This window comes from Peromyscus maniculatus, chromosome 6 (genome assembly GCF_049852395.1).
Source record: "Peromyscus maniculatus bairdii isolate BWxNUB_F1_BW_parent chromosome 6, HU_Pman_BW_mat_3.1, whole genome shotgun sequence".
NCBI classification, from domain to species: Eukaryota; Metazoa; Chordata; class Mammalia; order Rodentia; family Cricetidae; genus Peromyscus; species Peromyscus maniculatus.
The window spans coordinates 139766720-139790323 of NC_134857.1; the positions used below are offsets into that span (position 1 = coordinate 139766720).

Below are 23604 nucleotides of genomic sequence, written 5' to 3' on the forward strand. Positions count from 1 at the left end.
CTGTGCTAAAGAAGGATATAACATGTGATGATAGCACCCCATACACCTCCAATGTTAGCACTAGCAAATTTTATTAAACTGTACCTGGTCACCATGACAATTACAACATGAGGATAATGACTGTGCTGTCTCTAACAAGTTCTGGATCATATACAAAAGATTTTTTTTTAATAATTGAGTAAATGAATGAGGGTGAAGATGATAGCAAAGAGTTAGTGGACAGAGGTGGATACCAAAAAAAGTGTGGTGACTGAAGTCAGCTCAGGACTGTCATGTCATTCCCACACAGCTCCTTTCTATCCAACCCACTTCTCATTGTCCTTGGGAAGGATCCAGGTCTGTGGAAAACAGCCAAAACACTGTTATGGAAACACCAAGTCCAAATAATGTGCAAGTATCTAAAGTGCTGAAAGCCACTTCTGTTACCCTGTATCAGCTGAGGGGTGGAGAGGATTCCCAGAGCTACTGGCACTTCCGGGGATTAGATGGAATACAAAAAAAGTCCTGGCTAAGGACTTGTTTCCTTGTCCTAAAGCTGGTGCCAGAACTCTCTATAGTCTTCACTGAGAGAAAATGTCTATCCAGTAAGTATCTCTGAGAGAGCTTGTATTGTGCCTTTGTGGTAGTAAATGGAGTATTTCAGGTTGTTTTAGAGAGATAGTATTGGGTGGTGGCTTGCTTAAGAAGACCCTTGGGCCTAGCTGGAGACACTTTTTCCTGCAGTGAACTGAATATACAAAGTTCACATTCAGATGGTGGTAAGACTGTACAAATTGCAATGGGCCTGGAAGGCAGTTGTGAACACAGAGATAAGCTTTGTCTGGTCATTTTATACCTGTGTGTCTTTGGCAAATTACATGTGCTTTTAAGTCTAAATTACTTAATTCTTAAAAATTTTTCCAACTTCAGAAGTAATATCATAATGCTACTTACCCTACTGTAGTGTTGAAAGATTCAAATGCTCAAGTACAATATGAGATTCTTTTTGTAAAATGTTTAATGATAAGTGATTGATAAAAAGTAGTTATAATTAGGAGGTCTAGTCAGGACTGCACTTTAAGAAGTTATAAAACAGAAGCAAAGATAAGACATAAGAAATCGGCCCACACAAAACAGTACAGGACCTGAATCTTTTGATCTACTTTTTGAAAGTACTATAGCTCTTGAGAATTGGTAGAGACATGAGATGTTGGGAAGAACTAATAGCATAGTATGATAAATAACTAAGGGTGGTGCACTTGACCCTGAATGAGTCCATGAGAAGGTCAGAGATGCCTCAGTTGTGTGTCTCTAAATTCTTGAGAAGAACCTTGTGGGTGCCACAATTCAGGAAGAGAAGAGAGCACAGCAAGACTAGAGCATGAAAAACTGCAGAAAGTGGGATTAGAACCATATGACCACTGTTATTAAAAGTGAGGATATTCTCCTTGACATGAAAGGAAGGGCCTGAGGGGCATCTCATAAAACCCTAAATAGGCTGGGCTGCAGCCAAACTGGAAATTGTCCTTAAAGCACTATTCTCCAAGAGCACTACCTCTGACCCCTGGGACTCTTTGAGAATAAACCTAGGCTTCTTTCTATTACCCCCACATTTCAGAATTGAACATCCTGCTGGTGGCTATAAGAAGCTATTTGAAACTGTGGAGGAACTGTCCTCACCACTAACAGCTCATGTCACAGGTTAGTTTCATTCATCTTTGCTTTCTTGTTGTGTTTTCTAAACTGTAGTCTTGCTGTATAGCCTAGGTTGGTGTAAAACATGACACCCCCTTGCTTTAGCCTCTGAGTACTGGGTTCAGGCCACCACAGTTTAGCTCTTCTGAAATCTTTCTATTCTGTCAAGACCATTTTTTTCAGGTTTCATATTTATTCAGGTCTCTCAGTGCTGGTTGTTTCCACAATACAGGAAAGGGAATACAGAGCTCATTTGTTTTGTTTTTCTCTAAAATGTTTTACTAAGTAAAAGTAAATCAAATAAACCTGAATACCACTCTAGTGTAACTAGTGAGTTCTTACTGGCCCAAGACTTGTTAATTCATTAGAAAAAAATTAGACGAGGCAGGTAAGACAGTTCATCAGGTAAAGTTAAAGGTCCTTGCCACCAAACTAGATAAACCTGAGTTTGACTCCAAACCCACATGTAGAAAGCCAACTCCAAGTTGCCTTCTGACCTCCAAATACTTGCTTTGGCACATGCCCATACACATATACACAGAGTGAATAATTTTTTTAAAAATTGGAGGGATCTGAACCTGGAAGAAAAATGAAGAGTAAAATGGAAAGAAGAAATTTAAGACATTCAGGGCTTTGAGGATAGCTTCTGATGTTGTTTTTGAACTTCAGGTTTTAATAATAAGAATTCCTCTTCTCTCATTTACCTCCACTCTACTTCCACAGTGTAGATAGTTGTTATTTAACTGAAATTCCTTGAGAATGAAGACTATATCTTTGTCATCTTCAATCTAACAGTCCCTTGTTCAATGCTCACCATATAGAAAATGTTTTATAAGTGTCTGTCCAACAAAGGTCTTAAATGAGAGTCTAGTGACAAGTGTCTGATAGTTTTTCATTGAAAGAGAGTGGTGTCATGCCTATTACATCAGAAGCACTTGCAGGTGGCAGTGTTGTTACAACCCTATTATTTCACTATCTGAGGTTCCTATCAGTGGCTTGATTATTTTTACCTCAATTCCTTCACTTTCTAAAGACCAACATTTATTTTGTGGGGATATTGTGAAAACTAAGAGGTAATTTAAGTAGAATTACTAACCCAGTATTAGACACCAAGTAAGCAATAGACAGCAGTCACTTTTACTATTGTCAACTCTGTCTGAAGACCCCATGTGACTCATAGAGGCCTTGCTGATTATAACAGGATGCTAGGGGAAATGTCAGTGCTTGGGCAAATCTTTTCTCTGCTTCCTGCTCTATAAAAGAGAAGTCAGTGCTCCTCAGCTGGATGGTTGTGCCAACAATCTAGCTCTGGTATCAAAATGTGCATGCTTTCAGTTTTTAATCTGATGTCCTGTATGCTAGTGACCTTGATTTGTAGTCTTCATTCTTACTTGTTTGAAAATAAAGACATGGTAAGAAATTAGCAAACATGTTGTACTTTTTCTAGTGATAAGAGGACTGACCAAGCCTCACTGTGGAAGATGGAAATCCCCAGGATTGTTTCTCATCTGAGTTCAGACCCTACACCTAGCCTTGTACCTTTTCTGCCACAGAGGATGAATTTCATCAAGGGTGCTGATTCACACCCCAAGAGAAATGGGAGTTTTAGATTTTAAAAATTCAGCATTCCTGTTGCTTCATTTAAAAGGTTTTTCTACATAGGTACAGTGGTGCACACCTTTATGCTCAGCTCTCAAGATATAGAGGCAGATGAATCTGAGTTTGAGGCCAGCTTGGTCTATAAACTGTATACAGGCCATCAAAGGTGTCACAGTGGAATCCTGTCTCAAAATATATATATAAAAAAAACTTTTCCTGCCACCATATCAACATTCCTAGTTATAATATTTTGGCCCTTACTCCCTCTGCTTTTCAATCCACCAAAGTGCATAAGAAAGCCTGATGTTCCATCCAAAGGTAAGCAGAGAAATGACAAATGGACAGGCACCTGGGGAATCTAGTAAGTGGCACCACTTGCTATCTCACTTTGCTGCAGGTAGAATTCCCCTCTGGCTTGCTGGCAGTCTCCTTCGATGTGGGCCAGGGCTCTTTGAAGTTGGATCTGAGCCCTTCTATCACCTGTTTGATGGACAAGCTCTTTTGCACAAGTTTGACTTTAAGGAGGGCCAAGTCACATACCATAGGAGGTAAGTCAGCACTGTTTCATGGCTGTCCTCACCAGAGTGGAGCCTGTCTTATTGGAACCTTTCCCCTTGTGTGAACTTTCATCTTCCTGAACACAGAGCAAACCTCCAAACTCATTTCTTTCTTTTTTCTTCATGGTCTGTGGATGTCTGTATATCTGCAAGGTCCATATATATGCTAAAACAAGATAGGCTCAAGAGCTCAGAGCCAAACATGCCTTTTTTCAAATCCTGAATCCACCAGGCACTGCTTGTCTTCACTGATGACTTCTGGCAAGAAATTGGCTTTTAATTCTTTTATTTGTCATCTATAAAATGAAAGAAATAGTAGAATCTACTCATGACTAAATGAGTAGCAAGAATGTAGTAGAAGCAAAAGCTGCTATTACTGTTGTAATTATCAGACTACTGTTTATCTTGGGTTTTTTAATCATCAGAAAGACCTGAGAAAGTGGCCTGTGAAATGGTTCAGTAGGTAAGCCTTACATGCCACTAAGTCTGACCACCTGAGTTTAGTTCCCACATAGTAGAAGAAAACTGACTCCAGCAAGTTGTCTCTGAACTCTGTATGCATTCAGTGGCACATGCATATGTTCCAGTGTACATGTATACACACACACACACACACACACACACACACACACACACACACACACACACACACCAGTGTTTAAAATTTTTTAAGAACTGAGAAAGAGAAAGGGTGCCACAAAGGAAGAAGGGACCAAGTATGTCACAGAAATACCAGAGATAGAGAGAGACAGAGAAGAGACATGTGAGGGGTAGAGAGAGGAGCAACACAGAGAAAGACAGAGACAGAAAATTTTTTAACAAGAGTTTTTGGCTAAAGGGCTAGAGCAATGGTTCAGCAGCCACTCTGACAGAGGACCCAGAATTCAGTTCTCATACCTTAGCAGCTGCAGTTCACACAGTCTGCAGCAAACCCAGACCAAGGAGATCTGATGCCCCTGTCTGCCCTCTGTAGGTAACAGGCATACATGTAGTACACAGACATCCATGCAAGCCTAATATAATACACATAATTGTAGCTGGAGTTTTCTCCAGTCCTGCCCAGCACCACGGAGCCCACAACCACTTATAAAATAATTACTCAGAAACTTATATTAATTAAACTGCTGGGCCATTAGCTCAGGCTTACCACTGACTAGCTCTTACACTAAACTCAGCCCATTTCTGTTAACCTATATGTTGCCACATATTCCGTGGCTTTACCTGTTGCCTTTACATGTGGTTCCCTGGATGGCAGGCTGGCGTCTCCCCGACTCCACCTTCCTATTCCCCCAATTCTCCTCTCTGCTAGTCCCGCCTACACTTCCTGCCTGGCTACTGGCCAATCAGCGTTTATTTATCAATCAATCATAGCAACATATTTTTACAGCATACAGGACATCCCACAGCACAAATAATAATAGAAATAATAATTTTAATAATAATAACAACAATAGTTATTGCTAAAGCCATCATTCCAAAAAGCCCCCACACCAACACAGTAAATACCCTGATTCCTATTTGAATGTTCCAGCCTGCTAGTGGTATGGTCACCATGAATTTCAAGCATTTTGAAGAGACATCAAAGGAAGAGTAAGGGGAAACTGGAAATAGGATTTGAACAGTGACAAAAATGAAGCAGGGCCTGCCAAGCATAAATTTTTCTAGCAAAGCAATTTTGGACTTCAGGCAAAGCTTTCATATACCTTCTAGTGTGTACATTCATATATACTCCTTGTCATAAACACACAAAATCAGAACTTACTTTGCCCTCATGTGATAAACCTTAGGCAGCATTTGCCAGGTAGTCTGGGGAATGGCTCAGCCAATCAGCTTGTGGAAGAGATAAAATTCAATAATAACTAAGTTTTAAAGTATACAATAAATTCTAAAATTAAAGAGAAACACAAAGTCAGAGGGATAATGAAAGGAACATAACCCAGCACACTGTGTCCTATAATGTGATGAGTAACGTGTGTGAAGTACCCGTGTGTCCTAGTTTGTTTTCTATTTCTGTAATAAAAACAAATATGGCCAAAAGCAACTTGGGAAGGAAAGGGTTTATTTCATCTTACACTTTACGGTTTGTCAGAATGTGAAGCCATGTCAGGAATAATTGGGGAAATGGAGCAGAGACCATGGAAGAATACTGCCTATTGGTTGCATATCTCTCTCTCTCTCTCTCTCTCTCTCTCTCTCTCTCTCTCTCTCTCTCTCTCTCTCCTTCCCTGTCTTTTTCAACTCTCTCTTTTCCTCTTCCTCCTCTTTGCCCCTCCCTTTGCTTTCTTTCTAAAAAAGTTTTTGGAAATTTTATTTCATGTTTATGTTTGCCTGCTTGTATATCTATGTGCTACATTCGTGCATTGTCTGCAGAAGCCAGAAGAGGGTGTCAGATCCCCTGGAATTACAGTTGTGAGCCACCACATGGGTCCTGGGAATTGAATCCATTCCTCTGGAAGAGTGACCAATGATCTTAATGACTAAACCTTCATTCCAGCCTTCAGCCTTTCTATTACCACTTATTCAGTGGTGGTACCACCAAGTGTGGGCTGGAATCTTCCACATCAATCATTAATAAAAAAATTAATGTCCCATGTATTTCTATGGGCAATTTGGAGGGTTGGAGGAAGATGGAGGCATCTTCTCAATTAAACTTCACTTTTTCCCAAAAACTCTAGTTTATGTCAAGTTGATGAAAACTACCCACCACATTGTGGGTTTCTGGTATGATATGACACATTCACTTTTTCTAACGCTGGCCATGGTTGTAATCACATATGTATCAGCCACTTAAGTTTTGGCAACTCAGTTTCCTATCAATAAAATGAGTTTCCTAACTCATTCCTTTGTTGGTTATCCAAATAAAAGGAGCTGATGGTTCTCCCTATTCTTTTTGAGTTTATGTTTCCAATTAGATGAAAACACATTGAGTATTTTCATGTGTCCTGTATGAATGTATCCTTTCCTCATTTCTCATTGTCCTTCAGATTCATCCGCACTGATGCTTATGTTCGGGCAATGACTGAGAAGAGGATTGTCATAACAGAATTTGGCACCTGTGCTTTCCCAGACCCCTGCAAGAATATATTTTCCAGGTTAATAAAACCAAATTGCATTTTATATCAGCCCTTTTTTGTTCATGTAGATTAAAAGTTATTGAACTGGAAAAATCATTTACTTCTGTAGGTTTTTTTCTTACTTTCGAGGAGTGGAGGTTACTGACAATGCCCTTGTAAATATCTACCCAGTGGGAGAAGATTACTATGCCTGTACAGAGACTAACTTTATCACAAAAATTAACCCAGAGACCCTGGAGACAATTAAGCAGGTAGGAGACTGTGCTCAAGGAATATTGCTCAAGCACATAAAACTGGGAACTGGGAATTAAAACATTAGGATAAATTCAACAGAAAGAACATGAGGCATATTAAGTTTCAACTTCTTGCTGGTCACCAACTGCTAGACATATAACATATGTATGGTAAAATTTACTTCTTAATCTATGACATTTTAAATACTTACATAGATGGGAGGAAACCACTTAAAACAGCTAACATTCATTCAGTTGTAACACAAATATTTTCTGAGACTTTTCCATGTATCAAAAACTTTTGTAAGATACAAGGAATATATCAATGAGTAACACAGTACTGTCTCTGACCTATAAGATATAAATACCAGTGTTCAAAATTATAGCTTTTAATATTGAAAACCTGCCACTGATTGTTGTAGGTAACTGTGTTGCACCAGTTTGTCCTTTGTAGACACTTTTTATTAGAAATAAAGTTGTATTTTAAATGGAATAGTATTAACCAAAATATTAGAAAATGACACACTTTGCTGAGAACTTATGCAGTCTTCATGACTATTTCTTAAAATAGACACACAGTCTCAACCAGTATGTGTTAACATATTTTGCAAGGTGCTTGTCTTTAGCAAGCTTAACTTCTAGATGGGGAAATCAAATAGGCACCCAACAGAAGGATTCATAATGTGGTGAATCTTTTAAGAAAATGTAAACCTAAGGAAAGCAGATACAGAAATATGTCTCGAGGTACTTGTTTAGGGTGGAGAAAGAGATCAAAGTTTGAACTTATATACTTTCTGAATACATGTAGCTTCAGTAAATTTGATCAAAAAACATTCTAGAATAAGGGGTTGTGTTATCAAAGATACAGAGATGGAAAAATAAGGGATATGTTTGCAGAGACTGTGAATAATCTTTTTAAACTAGACCTGTCACAGTTCTCTGTGGAAGCTTTGGGCAGGAGATGGCCCTTCCCTGTAGGGCTGTCCCATACACTGTAGGGGCTTGATGGTCCTGACCCTGTCTGCTAAATACGAGAAATGTCTTTAGATCTGAGCCAAAAATGGCTCAGATATTTCAGGTAGGGGGCAATATTTAAACTGAGAACTAGTCATCTTGAAGTGTAAATAGTTTCAAACGAGCCGTGGCATGCTGTTGGGTAAATCTGAAAGGTTAAATAATAGGCTAGAAATTTGAAATGAACTGTTTTCCTAATGGAAAGTTACTGAAAGTCTTTGCTAAAAGAAATTATATACACAGTTATACTTTAAAATGTTTATTTGGAAATGGGAGTACAAAGGAGATAAGGGCTGTCTAGGAGATCAGTCATGGAATTCAGGACTATAAATAACATTAATGTAATTTTTTTCAAAGAGATAGAAGAAAGGAGTTTGGATATCCTGCCATTAGTTTACTGACAACCTCAATGCCAATACTATACCCAGTGCCCTGCTCATAGTGTACAACTGAAGCTGACAGGACCCCCAAGACTTATTTCTCATTCCACAGGTTGATCTTTGCAACTATGTCTCAGTCAATGGTGCCACTGCTCATCCACATATTGAAAGTGATGGAACTGTTTACAATATTGGCAACTGCTTTGGGAAAAATTTTTCAGTTGCCTACAACATTGTTAAGATTCCTCCACTGCAAGCAAGTAAGTCACTCAAAAATGCTAGAAATATAGGATACAGATTATAGTATCAGGATTATTATTGGGCTTGATAAGACTCTCTCTCATTCCTATCCTAGATGACTAATGTCCAGAAGCAGGACAATAGACAATGATGGCTTCAAAATCCATAAAACAAGGGGCTAAGTTCTATTCTACAATATTTCAAGATCTAGTGCATATGTGTATTTAAATGTAATTTGAATTTATATTTATGAAACATTTATTGAGCACTTACTCATATACCAAGCAAAATATTGAGTTACTCTTTGGGTAGACTGAGAAATTTTGGGAGTGAATTCATTGCCATGATTTAAGAAGTCATTTGTATTATTTTCTCATGCATGAACTTTAGTATGCATAATACTTATTGGACAAAACTGTTGATATTGCTCATCCATACTATGGTTTTAAGGAAATTTGCAATACCATGAGGGGGTTTTGCCCACACTAAAACACTAATTTACTTCTCTGTATTTAAACCTGACTTCCACTTGTTCTAAGATGTGACTCCATAGTACTCTTCCTTATGTGTTTTAAAAATTTGCTGCTGTTAGGATTTTCCTAGGTTAGGGTATCTTCACAGTGAAGGGAAGTGAGCAGAACATGAATGGATCTGAGAAACAAGATGGGCCTCTCAAAGAAGAGCAACTTGATGCTTCCAGGGTGGGAGAAGCTCCCCCTCCCTGGAAGAGACAGAAACTGTTTCTGACTGTAAATGACAGGCCAAAGGAAAAGAGCCTATTGAATGGAGGATACCTGGGCTAGGACCAATCAGAAAAGAGAGGGAAGCCTGAGGGAAGGAGACCCCCAAGAGCTTATAAAAAGTGAACTTCTCCTGTGCCTTCAATAGGAGAAATTTTGTCTTTTAAAATTTAGTTTGGGATATTTGTTCTTTAATTCAATCTGTGGCTGGTGTATCTTTGTTTTCTTGTCAATCTATAACTTACTTCCATCCCATCAGATGCCCTCAGGTCTGTACCTGTGACTTTCTGTCCAGGACCCTCAGCTGCCACTTTCTTGTCCTCTGCTTCAGTTCTTTATCTAACCGTATGTCAAATGTCTCCTTGCTCTCCAACTTTCACTTCACTTTCTTGAGTAAATCTTGTAGATGTAACCAATCGTCTTATTAAAATAAGAAACACAGAGCCAATGTAAAAGAGAAAGCCGAGAGGTCAGAGCTCAGAGATAAAATCTTACCTCCTGCAGTGCTCCTAGCTTCCCCGAGAGAGAGCTTCTTCCTGTTTGTCTGTCTTTAAATAGTCTTTCTGTTCTGCCTTCTCATTGGTTGTAAACCCAACCACATGACTGCCTCGTCACTGCCTGTAAGTACCGCCCTCCAGGTCTTAAAGGCGTATGTCTCCAAATACTGGCTGTATCCCTGAACACACAGAAATCTACCTAACTCTTCTAACCACCATGCTCTTGCTATGGCTCTAATAGCTCTGACCCCAGGGCAACTTTATTTATTAACATACAATTAAAATCATATTTCAGTACAAATAAAATATCACCATAAAATCTTCTTTGTAAGATGTACAAATTTTCGTGTTTACCCCAAAAGGAACTTAGTGGGACCTTGAGATAACCACCCCTTACTCAAGACCCCCTTAACAACAAAATTCTACTAAGATAGCCCAGTGACTGAGGAGATGAAAACAAGCTTTGAAAAAAGATCCACATCTGAAAATGTATTTTTGCTTGTATAAGCTGTTTTAAATATGATGATGATGATGCAGAAGATGATGATGATGATGATCAAAAGCCTTAAAAACCACTTTATTTCAGACAAGGAAGACCCAATAAACAAGTCAGAGATTGTTGTACAGTTCCCCTGCAGTGATCGGTTCAAGCCATCTTATGTACACAGGTAATTCAAAGAACGGCTCAAATTTAAATTTATCCTTTGTCTACATGATCAGGACAGTTTCTTGTAAAAAACTAAGTTTAAAGCTAATTATTTCATATAAGTATTGTAGATCTGAGTAACTAAATATACTTTATATAGACCTATTTCTTTGTAACCAAGAACTGACCCTCTCATTTACAAGCCCATTTGTGTTTCTGAACAGTTTTGGTCTGACTCCAAACTATATTGTTTTTGTGGAGACTCCAGTCAAAATTAATCTTTTCAAGTTCCTTTCTTCGTGGAGTCTTTGGGGAGCAAACTACATGGATTGTTTTGAGTCCAATGAAAGCATGGGGGTATGTCTGACTCATTTATTCATTTGTTAAATTGTGATACTGAGGGAAATATTTTATTTTTTATAAATTTATCAAAATATTTTCCTACTTTTCTAGGTTTGGCTTCATGTTGCTGACAAAAAAAGAAGAAAATACTTCAATAATAAATACAGGACCTCCCCTTTCAATCTCTTTCATCATATCAATACTTATGAAGACAATGGGTTTCTGATTGTGGATCTCTGTTGCTGGAAAGGGTAAGAAAATATGTTGGATAAATGCCTTATGTCCAGTTTCTTCTGGAAACAAAATACTTTAATAGAGGTGCAAGCCCTTGTTGTTTAATATGAAAGGGGGCAAAGGGGAGTGGTATGAAATAGTAAAAAGTGTAACTGATAATGATCAGAATTTAGAAAATCAGAAATAGACTGAACATCAGAACTATACTAAATAATAAAAACCAACTGGATCTGAACCAGATCTGAAAATAGAAGGTTCTATGACTTGGAAAGTACCTTTAAACTGCACAAGGCCTATAAGATGCCTTGAACCCTCCCTCCGTCATTCTGAATAAGAGAAGCAGACATGCTCTTCTCAGGATAGAGAATAAATTAAAAATGCATTGATTCCTGAAGACACAGAGTGGAGACAATGAAGCAGAACAACAATTATATAGGCTGCTGTTACTGCAACATATCCATGAGGCAGACCTCTTAATTTTCCCCTCAGTGAATAAGAGAAGGAAGTGATTCTAAAACTCTTCTTATCTATAGCAGTCTGGGTTGTTGCCTAAATAACAATCAGACATATGTGCTTTCAAAGTCATGAATTACCTCTAAAATTGTTTGTAATTGGCTAGATGTGGTGGTACATGCCTTAAATCCCAGCATTTAGCAGGAAGAGACAGGAAGATCTTAGGTTCAAGGCCAGCCTGTGTTACATTGGACCCTGCTTCAAAACAAAACAAGACAAATTCTTTGTAATTGTGTTCATGCTTGATTTCTTGTTTTCACAGGTTTGAATTTGTTTATAATTACTTATATTTAGCCAATTTGCGTGAGAACTGGGAAGAAGTGAAAAGAAATGCCATGAAGGCACCTCAGCCTGAAGTGAGGAGATATGTACTTCCTTTGACAATAAACAAGGTAACTTCCTTTACAAGGATTTCACATATAAAGTGTGTTTTATCTCTCTTGGAAACTGTCATGTTTATACATATACTCTTGAAATTTCAGAATGGAGAGAAGCTTTAAAAATACTAACTAAACCTCTCATTTTACAAATGAGGAAACTGAAGCTGGAAAAAATGCTGTAATTTAGAAAAGACGATTTCCATAGAACACAGATGAGATGTAATTTTCTTGATTCTAAATCTGTGACTTTTTCAGTCACAAAATCCCCTTGAAAGCATACTTAATGACTATAGTTCCAGTGATTCCTAGAATCCTTTGTCAGTTTTATAAATATCCTAATTAATTTTAAATTATGGAGAATGTAAGATCAGAAAGCATTCTTGTAGGGACTCAGTTCATTGACAAAGGAAATTTGGTTTTCTATAACTCTGAAGATGCCCATTAGACAACAAAAATAATAATTATGTTAGATAGTTATGAGGGAATTTAGAATATTCCTCTAGAGTTTTGGTAACTGAAATAAATGCAGTAGGCACACTGGCACGATAATAGCATTCAAATTTATTAACACATAAATAAGAACCCTTAAAAAATCATGAAACTCAAAGTTGAGTCTTAAATACTCTCTTGATAAGGTAAAATAAAGTAGGAATCTGTGAACATTATAAAGGAGGAGTGATTTTCAGAAAAAAATTAATAATGTGGAGAGTAGATGGCATCTGAAATAAAGGTCTTCTGGGCTCCAGGTGTGTCTTCCTCTGTGATGTGAAAACTTTGTCTTTTCTTTGGAAATGAAAAGTTTGAAGGCAACTATGAGACTCTGCTTAAGTAGACAAGGTGACTTTGGAGGGAAGCCCACTCTGAACCTGCTATTATCCATCTATGAAATACAGTAGGAATCAGTAGGTCTATACTGCCATTAAGAGAGTATGCTTTTAAAGGGACTTTGTGACTGAAAGAATGACAGATCTAGAATAGAAAACATGGTTCTTATGAATGTTTGGAGGGTTGGCTTTCTGGAATCCACACAACCATCTCTTTACTTCTACATTTTGGACTCTTTCTTCAGTGTTTCAGAATAATATCAGAAACATCCAGAATTTTTAATGAACTAGAAATACCAGTCAAAAATCAAGAAATATATATATGTAAACACATGAACATATAACATACCCTTTCTATCCATGTGCTCCTGCTTGGACAAAAGGAATTGAGGCAGATACACTAAGCTAAAGACTTAAATCAGAGGCAAAGGAAAGCAAACCCTGCTTAGAAGGTGATCATCTTGCCTTTAAGCATATCTTAATATACTTGATAAAAGTAAGCTGATAAAGAGTGATAGTTGGGTGAAATTGGGCTCTGTAGATAGGAAAAAGAACTTCAAAGGCAAAGAGTCTTACAAAAAACAAGCAAACAGGACTTAACATAGATGTATAACAGAGTCCCTGGGATGCTTTATTGTGAGCAGAGAAGAGGCTGGTGCTGTGGGATGGTCTTTCTGTATGCTGTGAATATCTGTTGCTGCCACTGGTAAATAAAGAAGCTGCTCTGGCCCATGGCAAGACAGGTTATAACCAGGTAGGAAATCCAAGGAAAGATACAGGAAGGAAGGAAGGCGTAGTCAGGGGAGATGCTAAGTACTGGGGCGGGGGGGGGGGGGGGGGAGACACAACAAGATGCAAGATGTAATGGAACACAGGTAAAGCCATGAGACATGTGGCAATACAGAGATTAATAGAAATGAATTAATTTAAGATAAAAGAGCTAGTTAGCAGTAAGCCTGAGCCATAAATCAAACAGTTTGGAATTAATATTAAGCTTCTGACTGATTATTTGGGTACCAGCGGGCAGGGAGAAAAACTTCCAGTTATAAGCTGGAAAGATGGATTGGAGTGAGACTGTACAGGGGCTTTATCAGACTCTGGGTAGCATATAATTGGTAAGGGCTCACTTAGGGAGTTCAAGGGTGTGAGATGTGTATATGACATGGGTTCCTCTGGCAATGGCATGGAGAACAGATTGGGCAGTAGACAGTCTGAAGCTATAATCCCCTTTAGAGTATGAATGCTCTTCTGCAGTGTCAATGCTCTTTCAATCCCATTCATTCCATGCTCTAGCTGTACCTTTTATATTTTAATATTACCTGCCCTGCTACCTATCACTTCTACTATAAATTTTCTTCCATTGAACATATCACTTACTATCCTTTATTACCCTGAAAATGTCACTTTCCCATTTCACTCAATTTATCTTTCATGGTCAATGATTATGAACATCCTTGTAGATTATCATTTATTTCACCTCTTTATAAAAAAATCATACTGTAGTTTAATTAGATTATCTATCCTCTCTGTATTTGTACCTCTGAGTTTAAATTTAAGTGCTGCAAACACACAATCATGTTAATTGGTTCAACTTTAAATGTCTGACCACAAATCTTACTGCTTCGTTTCCTAACTTCACATATCATTTTACTTTGCTAGTTAAATATTCCACCTCCTCTCCTCACTTTTATACCTCCCACCCCACTTTCATGTGGAATATTGATGGTGCTTTTTTTTATCTGAAACAAATTAACCAGAAAAGAATCACAGATTCCTGCTGCCTCATATACTACCCACCAGCACCTATACCTATATCCTGAATATCCATCTTCCTAACCAGAAATAATCTTTCTTATCCTTGCAGTAGATACATCATTCCAGCAATTCTCCTCCTCCCTCTCTCCCTCTCAGTTATCCTTCACTGCTAGTCTTAATGAACCATAATTAATACCAAGTCCTCTTAACATATTTTACCTCAACAAGCTACCACTATACCTTCCTTTTGCGAGAAGGCCCTATAATTCAGTCTTTGGCTCCCATACTATCTTTTTGTGTCCTCACTTCTTTGACATATTATTTTAATATTAAAGTAGCCTGCATAACATCTCTCCCTGTTTCTGAATCTCAAGATTCAAGATAACCACCACCTCTACTTTGCCATTTAATATTCAGAAACAAAACCTGAATTTCTTATCTGCCCCCACCAAAAAGTACACCAGCCTATAACAATTTCACACATACTGAGACAATACTAACCTTTAATTGTTCAGATTAGATACCAAGGTGCTGAGCTTAATGCCTCTCTCACTTTCAAACACCATTCACCAGAAAACTGTCAACTCCATATACCCTGTCTCACTGACTCCAATGTTACCAGTCTAGCTAGAATAATTTTCTCTAGATTGGACTACTATTAAACAAACTGGTTTTGCTGAGTCCAATCTTTCACTGTTACCCACATTTACAAAACAAGTACCTGACTCTACACTCAGCATAGTAACCAGAGGGATTTCTTTAAGAATAAATCACAGTGTGTTCCTTGTCTACTCAAAACTCTCTGTAGCTTCCCCTCATTTATCCACAGTGAAAGTCCAGGTCCTCACTATAACCCATGTGCCTTACACAATCTAAACCCACTAGCTCCCCACAAATCTCTCTTAATTACCACCATGCTGATCTCTGGTGCTTCTGGAACATACTCAGCATCATTCTTCTCCAAGATTTGGGCAGTTTTTGTTTTCTTTGGAAGATTTATTTTGTTTTGTTTTGTTTCTTTTTCTTCCTGCCTGAATGCATTGCAGGTTTCCTCATCTAAGAGTTTTTTATCAAATGCCACTTTTACAAAGAGGCCTACTCAGATTATGTGTTAAAATTTCAACCCACAAATTTCCCTCACACATTGGATCCCTCTTCTATTTTTTGTTCCTAAACTCATGCTACACTGTATACCTTATTAAGTATATTTGTTAATCTCCAAATAGAACACAAGCTTCACTGCTCCTGGGAAATTCCCCTCTGTACCTAGAAGAGAGTGTAAAATACGATCCAAGAGTGTTTCCCACTGTTTTCATGCAATCATTTAAAGAGCTGTGTACATATGTTTGCATATCATTATATGCACATGTGAAGAGATAAATGTCTTTTTAAAAATCAGGCCTAGTAGTTTTTCTATTTGACAATATAACTGCATGTCATTTTCATGTATCCTAGCTAGAAGATAATAATTGTCTTTATCCTCGAGAAGCTGACATCTTGGTTGTTCTTCAGAAACTATATATTTTTTAATCTACTTTTTCACAGCAGTCCTTCCTCAAAACCCTTAATTTTCTCTGAGAACAGCTTCATCTCACTGATGAACAAATTGAGTCCCTAAGATCCTATGTGACTTCTCCATGGGTCTAGGATCCTAAGTTAGCTTCTGGCCAAGCAGGTGGTTTAAAATTGGGATGGAGGCACACCCTAGCTCTGTGCTCTTGCCATAGACCTTCATCTGAGGCTCAATTTCCTCATATGTAAAATGGGGTAAAGATAGGACTTACCTGCTGTGAGGACTAAATGTATATGATCCATGCCAAATGCATTGCACAGTGTCGGGCATCTAAATAAAAACTGCTGATACTGTTCATTAACATTGTCATGGTGATGTATCAGTGTTCTGTATTCAGATCAGTGGTAAAAGGAGATGTGAGAGACTATTTGGCTGCTTTTCTAGCCCCTTTGACAGTGTATGTTGGATGTGATTATGATAGTTCTGTGTATGGTGTCATCACTTTCCTATTGCCTTTCCTTCATGTTCTCAGTCCCATTTTCCTTTTCACTCAGTTTGGCTTTACCATTGTATACATAGTATCTTTTCAGCCATTTCTGAGCTGACCTTTCCTCAATTGCTCTCTTCCTCACTCTTCTCCTGTATGGAGCCATGTCACCTTTCCTAAACTTCTGAGCCTTCAGAAACTTTGAGTGGGTAGAAGCAGGAAGCCATCTCAGTGCTTTCAGACTGTGACTCCAGCCCCACAGTCTGGCTTTCTCTGGTTTAGGTTCCAGTCTTACCAGGATTGCAAAACTTCTGCTTCTCACTGGCACAGGTACAATCTTCTAGCCATACCTGCTCATTCACAATTCCCTAGCATGCTAACTAGCTCTATATCACCCTTACTCCCTGGACAATCCTTGTTTCTTCCTGAGTTTTAAGGTCATGTTCTTGTTTTAATCTGAAGTCAAATTTCAACTTCAGGTTGTTCTTAGGCCTTGTCTTTTTGACTCCTTAAAACAGACAGGAAGTTTCCTCCACCCATTTGTCCATGGGACACACTAACTGCCTTATGTTCTGAACCCACTGTAATGCCCTGTTCTTCCTACCCACAAGCAAGTGCTACCTATGTTCTCCTTTGTCCTAGAGCATTACAAAAGTCCTGGATTGTAATGCTTTCATGTGTTTTCTCAAATTCTATATTCACATGCCATGTGGCCATTTCAGCCCTTCTTATAGCTGTCTCCCCAACACCTAATATAATCCATGTTCTACAGGAGATGCTTAATAAGTGCTCATGAAGTAATCAAATGACCAAGATGTTTTCAGTCATGCTAATTGCATTTGTAATAGAGAATTTATTTGGAGAATCCCTAAATAACCTTTGCCCTCCTAGCACCTAGCATGGTACCTAGCATACAGTGTGGGAGCCCACAAAGGTTTTCTAGTGAGTTATTAGCTTGCTTTATGCAGCAGGGCTGCATTTGGGGATGGCTTGACCACATGCATAGTTACCAGGTGTTTGGGATGGTCTGCACTTGGCTCTGCTTGGAGGAGGTCTTTTGCTCCACCCCTTGGCATTCCTTTAAAAGCCCTTTAGAAGAGACAGAAGGGGCTGGTGGGTTTTGACCCAGGCCCTCCCGAGGCTATCTGGTGCTTCTGTCTGTCTCTCTCCTCTATATTTCTATCTCTTATTCCTCACTCCTCAAGAGTCCATGGGGTAAATAAATGTGGAAGCTGGACCTCCACACAGAAGTAAGTAAGTTGTTAAGAAACAGATTTGCCTGATTGATTGGCTACATAGAAGAATTGAGTTTTAGGAAAGGACAGTGTCACATGCCACCTTTTCTGAAGTCTAAGACCATTATCCAGGATTTTAAGCTAATCAATATGGCTATCACGTTCAAGTAGAGGCAAACATTTAACCCTAAACAGCATGTTTCCAGTGGGTTACTTATAACCTACCAATATGGTATCTGAGAGATTTTCAAATCTGATACAGTAGCCAGGCTCCTAGACTGCTTTTTGTTTTGTTATTACTCCCCACATGATGAGCCCTGAAAGAGGAGGCAAAATTTAAGAAGTCTGCATTTACAGATGCTTGGATTTTCTTCCCTGCTCACTGAAGTCTCTATTATCTTCTTCCTAAGGCTGACACAGGCAGGAATTTAGTCACACTTGCCCACACAACTGCCACAGCAATTCTGTGCAGTGATGAGACCATCTGGCTGGAACCTGAGGTTCTCTTTTCAGGGCCCCGTCAAGGTAAGTAATATAGAGAAAACATCACTGAGAAGGGAACAGATGTTCCACTTAAAGAGACTGAGTTTTCCTATGTCTGTGTTCTGTTTTGAAGCCTTTGAATTTCCTCAAATCAACTATCAGAAATATGGAGGAAAACCTTATACCTATGCGTATGGACTTGGGTTGAATCACTTTGTACCAGACAAGGTAATGAAACACCTTACTAACACCCAATAGAACTTTGAATCATGTGCTAGTCAAGTAAAGCAGCTCATTAATTAACCAATTGCTTTTTCTTGGGCACAAGCAGCTCTGTAAGCTGAATGTCAAAACTAAAGAAATCTGGATGTGGCAAGAGCCAGATTCTTACCCATCTGAACCCATCTTTGTTTCTCATCCAGAAGCCCTAGAAGAGGATGATGGTAATGAAATCAATTCATGTGTCTGAACTTCTTTTTGTGCTGAAACACATGTGTTTAATATTAGGAAAGGGGTTGGGTTGATTATTCGCTAATTTTCAAAAGTGATTCTTAAACTGTGAATGGTACTCAAGAATTGAATTCCTTTGAAAGTGACTTTCATCTGTAGTCAGGTCTTGTTGATTGCTAATATTAAAAAACAAACAAACAAACAACAACAACCACAGCAAAATACATTCTGTGTCATGGTGGAGCTCTGAATGGAAGGGATGAGAAAAGGGTGTGATTGCAAGAATTCTAGGTATTTGCTTTTCCTGACCAAAATATATTTCTAAAAAAAGCAGATAGAGTTCTAATAAGAGAAATAGAATATTCTAGCTGATCAATGAATGTGCAGCTCTGGAACTCGTGTTTGTTTGTTTCTTTGTTTTAATAAGTCGGGGCTAAGGAAGAATTCAGAGCCTCAGCATATAATTGAAAAACTGCATTACATAGCATCAGTCTCAATTAAGCATTAATGATAGGGAGTGTGGAGAGCTGAATCAGTGTTTAAGAGCACTGTTCTTGTTGAAGACTGGGTTCAATTCCCAGTACCCACATTATAGATCACAACCAGCTATAACTCAGGTGATCCAGCACCCTCTACTGGCCTCTATGAGTACCAGACATACAGGTCTACAAAACATTCATGCAGGCAAAACACTCATACACATAAAAATAACAAAATAACTTTTAAAAATCAATGCAAGGAAGGACAGGGAAATATTATAGTCTGAATGATTAATTTAATAAAATATTGGAAACTGTAGAAGAATGAAATAAATAATTATGGGACCATTTTCTGACATAAAGTTTTTACATTCATACCACTTATTCAATGTGGAGGCCCACAAAGGTTTCCTGGTGAGATCTGAACTTGCTTTACCCAGCAGAGCTGCATTAGAAGATTACTTGACCATGTGCATGATTACCAGTGATTGGAAAAGTTCTGCACTTGGCTGTGCTGGGGGGAGGTCTTTTGCTCCACCCCTTGGCATTCTTATAAATAGCCCTTTAGAAGAGACAGAAGGGGCTGGTGGATAGGGATCCAGTCTCTCCCAAGGCTATCCTGTGTTTCTGTTTCTCTCCCCTCTATCCTTCTATCTAAATCTCTTATCCCTGGGGTAAAATGTGGGAGCTAGTCTCCTAGCTGGCCTCCCACAATTCAAAAGTGTAAAAGGTATGTTTCATTTTGTCTGAAAGAAGTAAACTTACATATAGGTCTTGAAAATTATAATTATAACAGACTCTTCTGCTTTAAAAGTTTTAAAGTATACATTTTTACTTTATCATAACTTTTTTCTAGTAAATAGAGCAAAGACTATGGTCTTATACTACAGATAAGAACATAGATCCACTAACTTAGTCAACATTGAGTTTGTACTTTGGTCATTGTACTAAGATACTGTGGTTGCAGCTGTAAGAGACAAAGACAAGGTCAGCCCCTTCCTGGGGCAGTGCTAATCAGGAAGAAAGAGTTTAGATCTAGTACTCCTTCAAGTGGTCATACAGACAGGTGATTGAAGAGCCAGAACAAGCTAAGTCACATGGTTTTCTATATTTAATGTAATACCACCTTACTGTCTATATAATCTCAATGCCAAATAATATTAAGATCTGATTTCAAAATTTCAAAACTGCCTTAATTAACAGGTGTGGTTCTGAGCGTGGTGGTGAGCCCCGGAGCTGGACAAAAGCCTGCATACCTCCTGATTCTGAATGCCAAAGACTTGAGTGAAGTTGCCAGGGCTGAAGTGGAGACTAATATCCCTGTTACCTTCCATGGACTGTTCAAAAGATCATGAACATATTCCAGATCAGCAAAACTGACTCCATGGGTAAAGTTACTCGTTGCCAGGCCTGGAAACCTGAGTTCAATCTCTGGGATCCACATAGTGAAAAGATAGAACTTACTGAAATCTTTACTTTGACCTCTACACACACACACCATGGCACCTACATGTCCATGTGTAAGAAATAAAAGTAATTTTTAATTAAAAATTAAATAAAATCATCAACATGTTTTTAATTACAAAACCAAGAAGGCCAACTAGCCCCCAATCTACAATCAAATTTTGCCTATTTTAGCTTGCTGTCTTGCTGGTTTTAAGATGGAGATGAACACAATTTTGCAGTGCTTTTCAGAAATCACTGAGTTGAACTGTAGGGAGCCGCCATTCAAAGATGGCGCTGGCTTCCTGGTAGCCTAGCTGTAAACAACTCCATATTTGGCTATGATGCACAAGTATGGTAATTGGCCTTATGTCCTCAGCCTATCCCGTGGCTCCCTGTGCTAGCATTCTGGCGGGACCCAATCACAGTACGGCATGTTTGCCTGATTCCCTTTATAAGCAGGTGCATTTAGTCCTCACTGGCCGCCCCTCACCTCCCGCTCTCCCTTAACCAAGAGGCACTCCAATAAAGTGTGATCTGAGAAGAATCCTCACGTGGTGGTTGTTCTTCCTCGCTGGCCGAGGAGCACGCCGCAACTGGTGCCGAAACCCGGGAAGGTAATTTCGGACAGCAACTGGTGCCGAAACCCGGGAAGAAAACTTAGGACACCAGGTAAGGGGTTGAAGAGGATTCAGAACTCAACACACGGAGCGGTGACGTCGGTAAGTTCTCCAGGTATGCTGATTACTGGGATTAATCCGCAGCCCTTCGCTCAGACATGGTAAACGGGTATCGGTAATGCGGGCATTACCACGACATTGAACAAGTAGTTCCTATTAAAACTTAAGTACTTATTTATATGATAATACCTTCTCTGTGAGACAGATATAAACTGAAAATAACTGCATTATTTAAGGCATTTAGTAATCAAATGAGAAAGGAATGTAGACTTTCAAAACTTCCTTTTCTATAATAAAAGTTGTTTTTAGTAAGCTATCTGCCTATATACTTCACATTACTCTTTAACATTTAAGAAACAAAGTTCTATATACTTCATTTGTATATAGCATTACTCTGTCAAGGAAGAGAAAGTATACTTACTGTCAAAGCAAACATTTTTCTTAGACCTGAGAATGTCATCCAGGACCACATAGTAATTAGTGTGTGTGTGTGTGTGTGTGTGTGTATGTGTGTGTGTGTGTGTGTGTGTGTGTGTGTGTGTGTGTGGTTGCTAAAGAATTCTCAAGCTCATCAACTTTAACTTTCTTATTTTATATTTCCATACTATATTTTATTCAATTTAATGTAATCAATTATTATTTTTGATTTTTCAATTAGAAAACCTGTGTATCAATGACTGAGGCCTCCAATCAAATAATGTCTCAAAGATTAAATTAACTATTAAAGGCTTATATCATTAGAGAAAGTTTATATGATAGTATGTAGTATATTAGGGTCCTCTAAAGGAACAGCATTTATAGAAGTAATCAAAGGGAATTAACACATAAATTCATAATAAATTAATTAAAGAAACTTCTTTTTAAGAAAAAGCTACCTACTTGAGAGACTGAGAGAACCATGACATTTCTAGAAACAAATGAATCTGTTTTAAGGAGGAAATTTTCAGTTGACTTAGTGTAAGTCTGCCTGATAATGAACGGTTATATTTAAAATAACATCTGCTGATAGGAAGGGTCTTTTTTTTTCTATTTTGAGTATCTTATGGCTCACCTTAGCCAATGGGGAAAAGACAATAAAACTTCTGATGTTCAAGAGGTTATTTGATGGCTGAGTATAAACCTGTAATCATAACACTTAGGAAGCTGAGGCAGATGGATCACAAATTCAAGTCCAACCTGGCATACACAGTGAATTTGAGGGCAGCTAGCCTATATAGGAAGACCATATATAAAATAAAAACCAAGAGAGAGAGACAGAGACAGAGAGAGGAGAGAAAGGTAGAAAGGGAGGGAGGGAGGGAGGGAGGGAGGGAGGGAGGGAGGAAGGAAGGAAGGAAGGAAGAATGGGGATAAAGGAAGGAAGAGGTAATTAGTAACTGATAACTGTCTCATAAACAATCTTGACAAAAATCTATTATACTACGTTATAAAAAAGAAAATACAAACAGATATCAGAGAGAATCCATCTTCTAAAATCCTATTGCAGTATGACTCCAGTATTCCACAATTTAACTAAGGAATGAAACACCATATTTTTTATAGTGGCCTGACAGGAAGTGTAGTGGTTGGAATACGAATGGCTCCCATTGGCTCCAATATGAGTGCTTGGTCATTAGGGAGTGGTGGGACTTGAGAGAGAATAGGAATTGTGGCTTTGACAGAGTGGGTATGGCATTTTTGGCATAGGTATGGCCTTGTTGGAGGAAGTATGTCGCTGAGGGTGGGCTTTGGGATTTCAGAAGCCCAAGCCAGGTCCAGCCTCTCTCTCTCTCTCTCTCTCTCTCTCTCTCTCTCTCTCTCTCTCTCTCTCTCTCTCTCTCTCTCTCCCTGCTACCTATAGATCCAGATGTAGAATTCTCAGCTATCTCTTCAGCACCAAGTCTGCCTGTGTACCACCATACTTCCCTCCCATCATGATAACAATGAACTAAACCTCTGAAACTGTAAGCCAGCACCAATTAAATGTTTTCTTTTATAAGAGTTGCTGTGGTCATGGTGTATCTTCACAGTAATAGAATATTGACTAAGACAGGAATAATCTAGACACATCCTCTAAATAATACAAAATCTATTAAAATTCAGTGTTGATGGGAAATAATCTCTGAAAGCAGCCACAAAGAAATTAACACTTA

General features: G+C 38.5%; 1 protein-coding gene across 1 annotated transcript; it reads left to right on the forward strand.

The window, feature by feature from the left end:
- The first annotated feature begins 454 nt into the window (after window positions 1-454).
- Rpe65 (retinoid isomerohydrolase RPE65) lies at window positions 455-21296 on the forward strand. The gene is made up of 14 exons (XM_006996780.4): window positions 455-584; window positions 1598-1680; window positions 3671-3821; window positions 6815-6922; window positions 7014-7155; window positions 8644-8791; window positions 10595-10676; window positions 10879-11011; window positions 11108-11247; window positions 12006-12135; window positions 18348-18462; window positions 18554-18648; window positions 18752-18863; window positions 20553-21296. Exons 1-14 carry the CDS (start codon window positions 574-576, stop codon window positions 20702-20704), a joined length of 1602 nt encoding a protein of 533 aa, XP_006996842.1. The 5' UTR covers window positions 455-573; the 3' UTR covers window positions 20705-21296.
- The last annotated feature ends 2308 nt before the right edge of the window (window positions 21297-23604 follow it).

Coding starts and splice junctions, on each gene's coding strand:
- Rpe65 (XM_006996780.4), top strand. Junction 6,923..7,013: donor TGCAAGAATATATTTTCCAG/GTTAATAAAACC, acceptor TTACTTCTGTAG/GTTTTTTTCTTACTTTCGAG. Junction 11,012..11,107: donor AGTCCAATGAAAGCATGGGG/GTATGTCTGACT, acceptor CTACTTTTCTAG/GTTTGGCTTCATGTTGCTGA.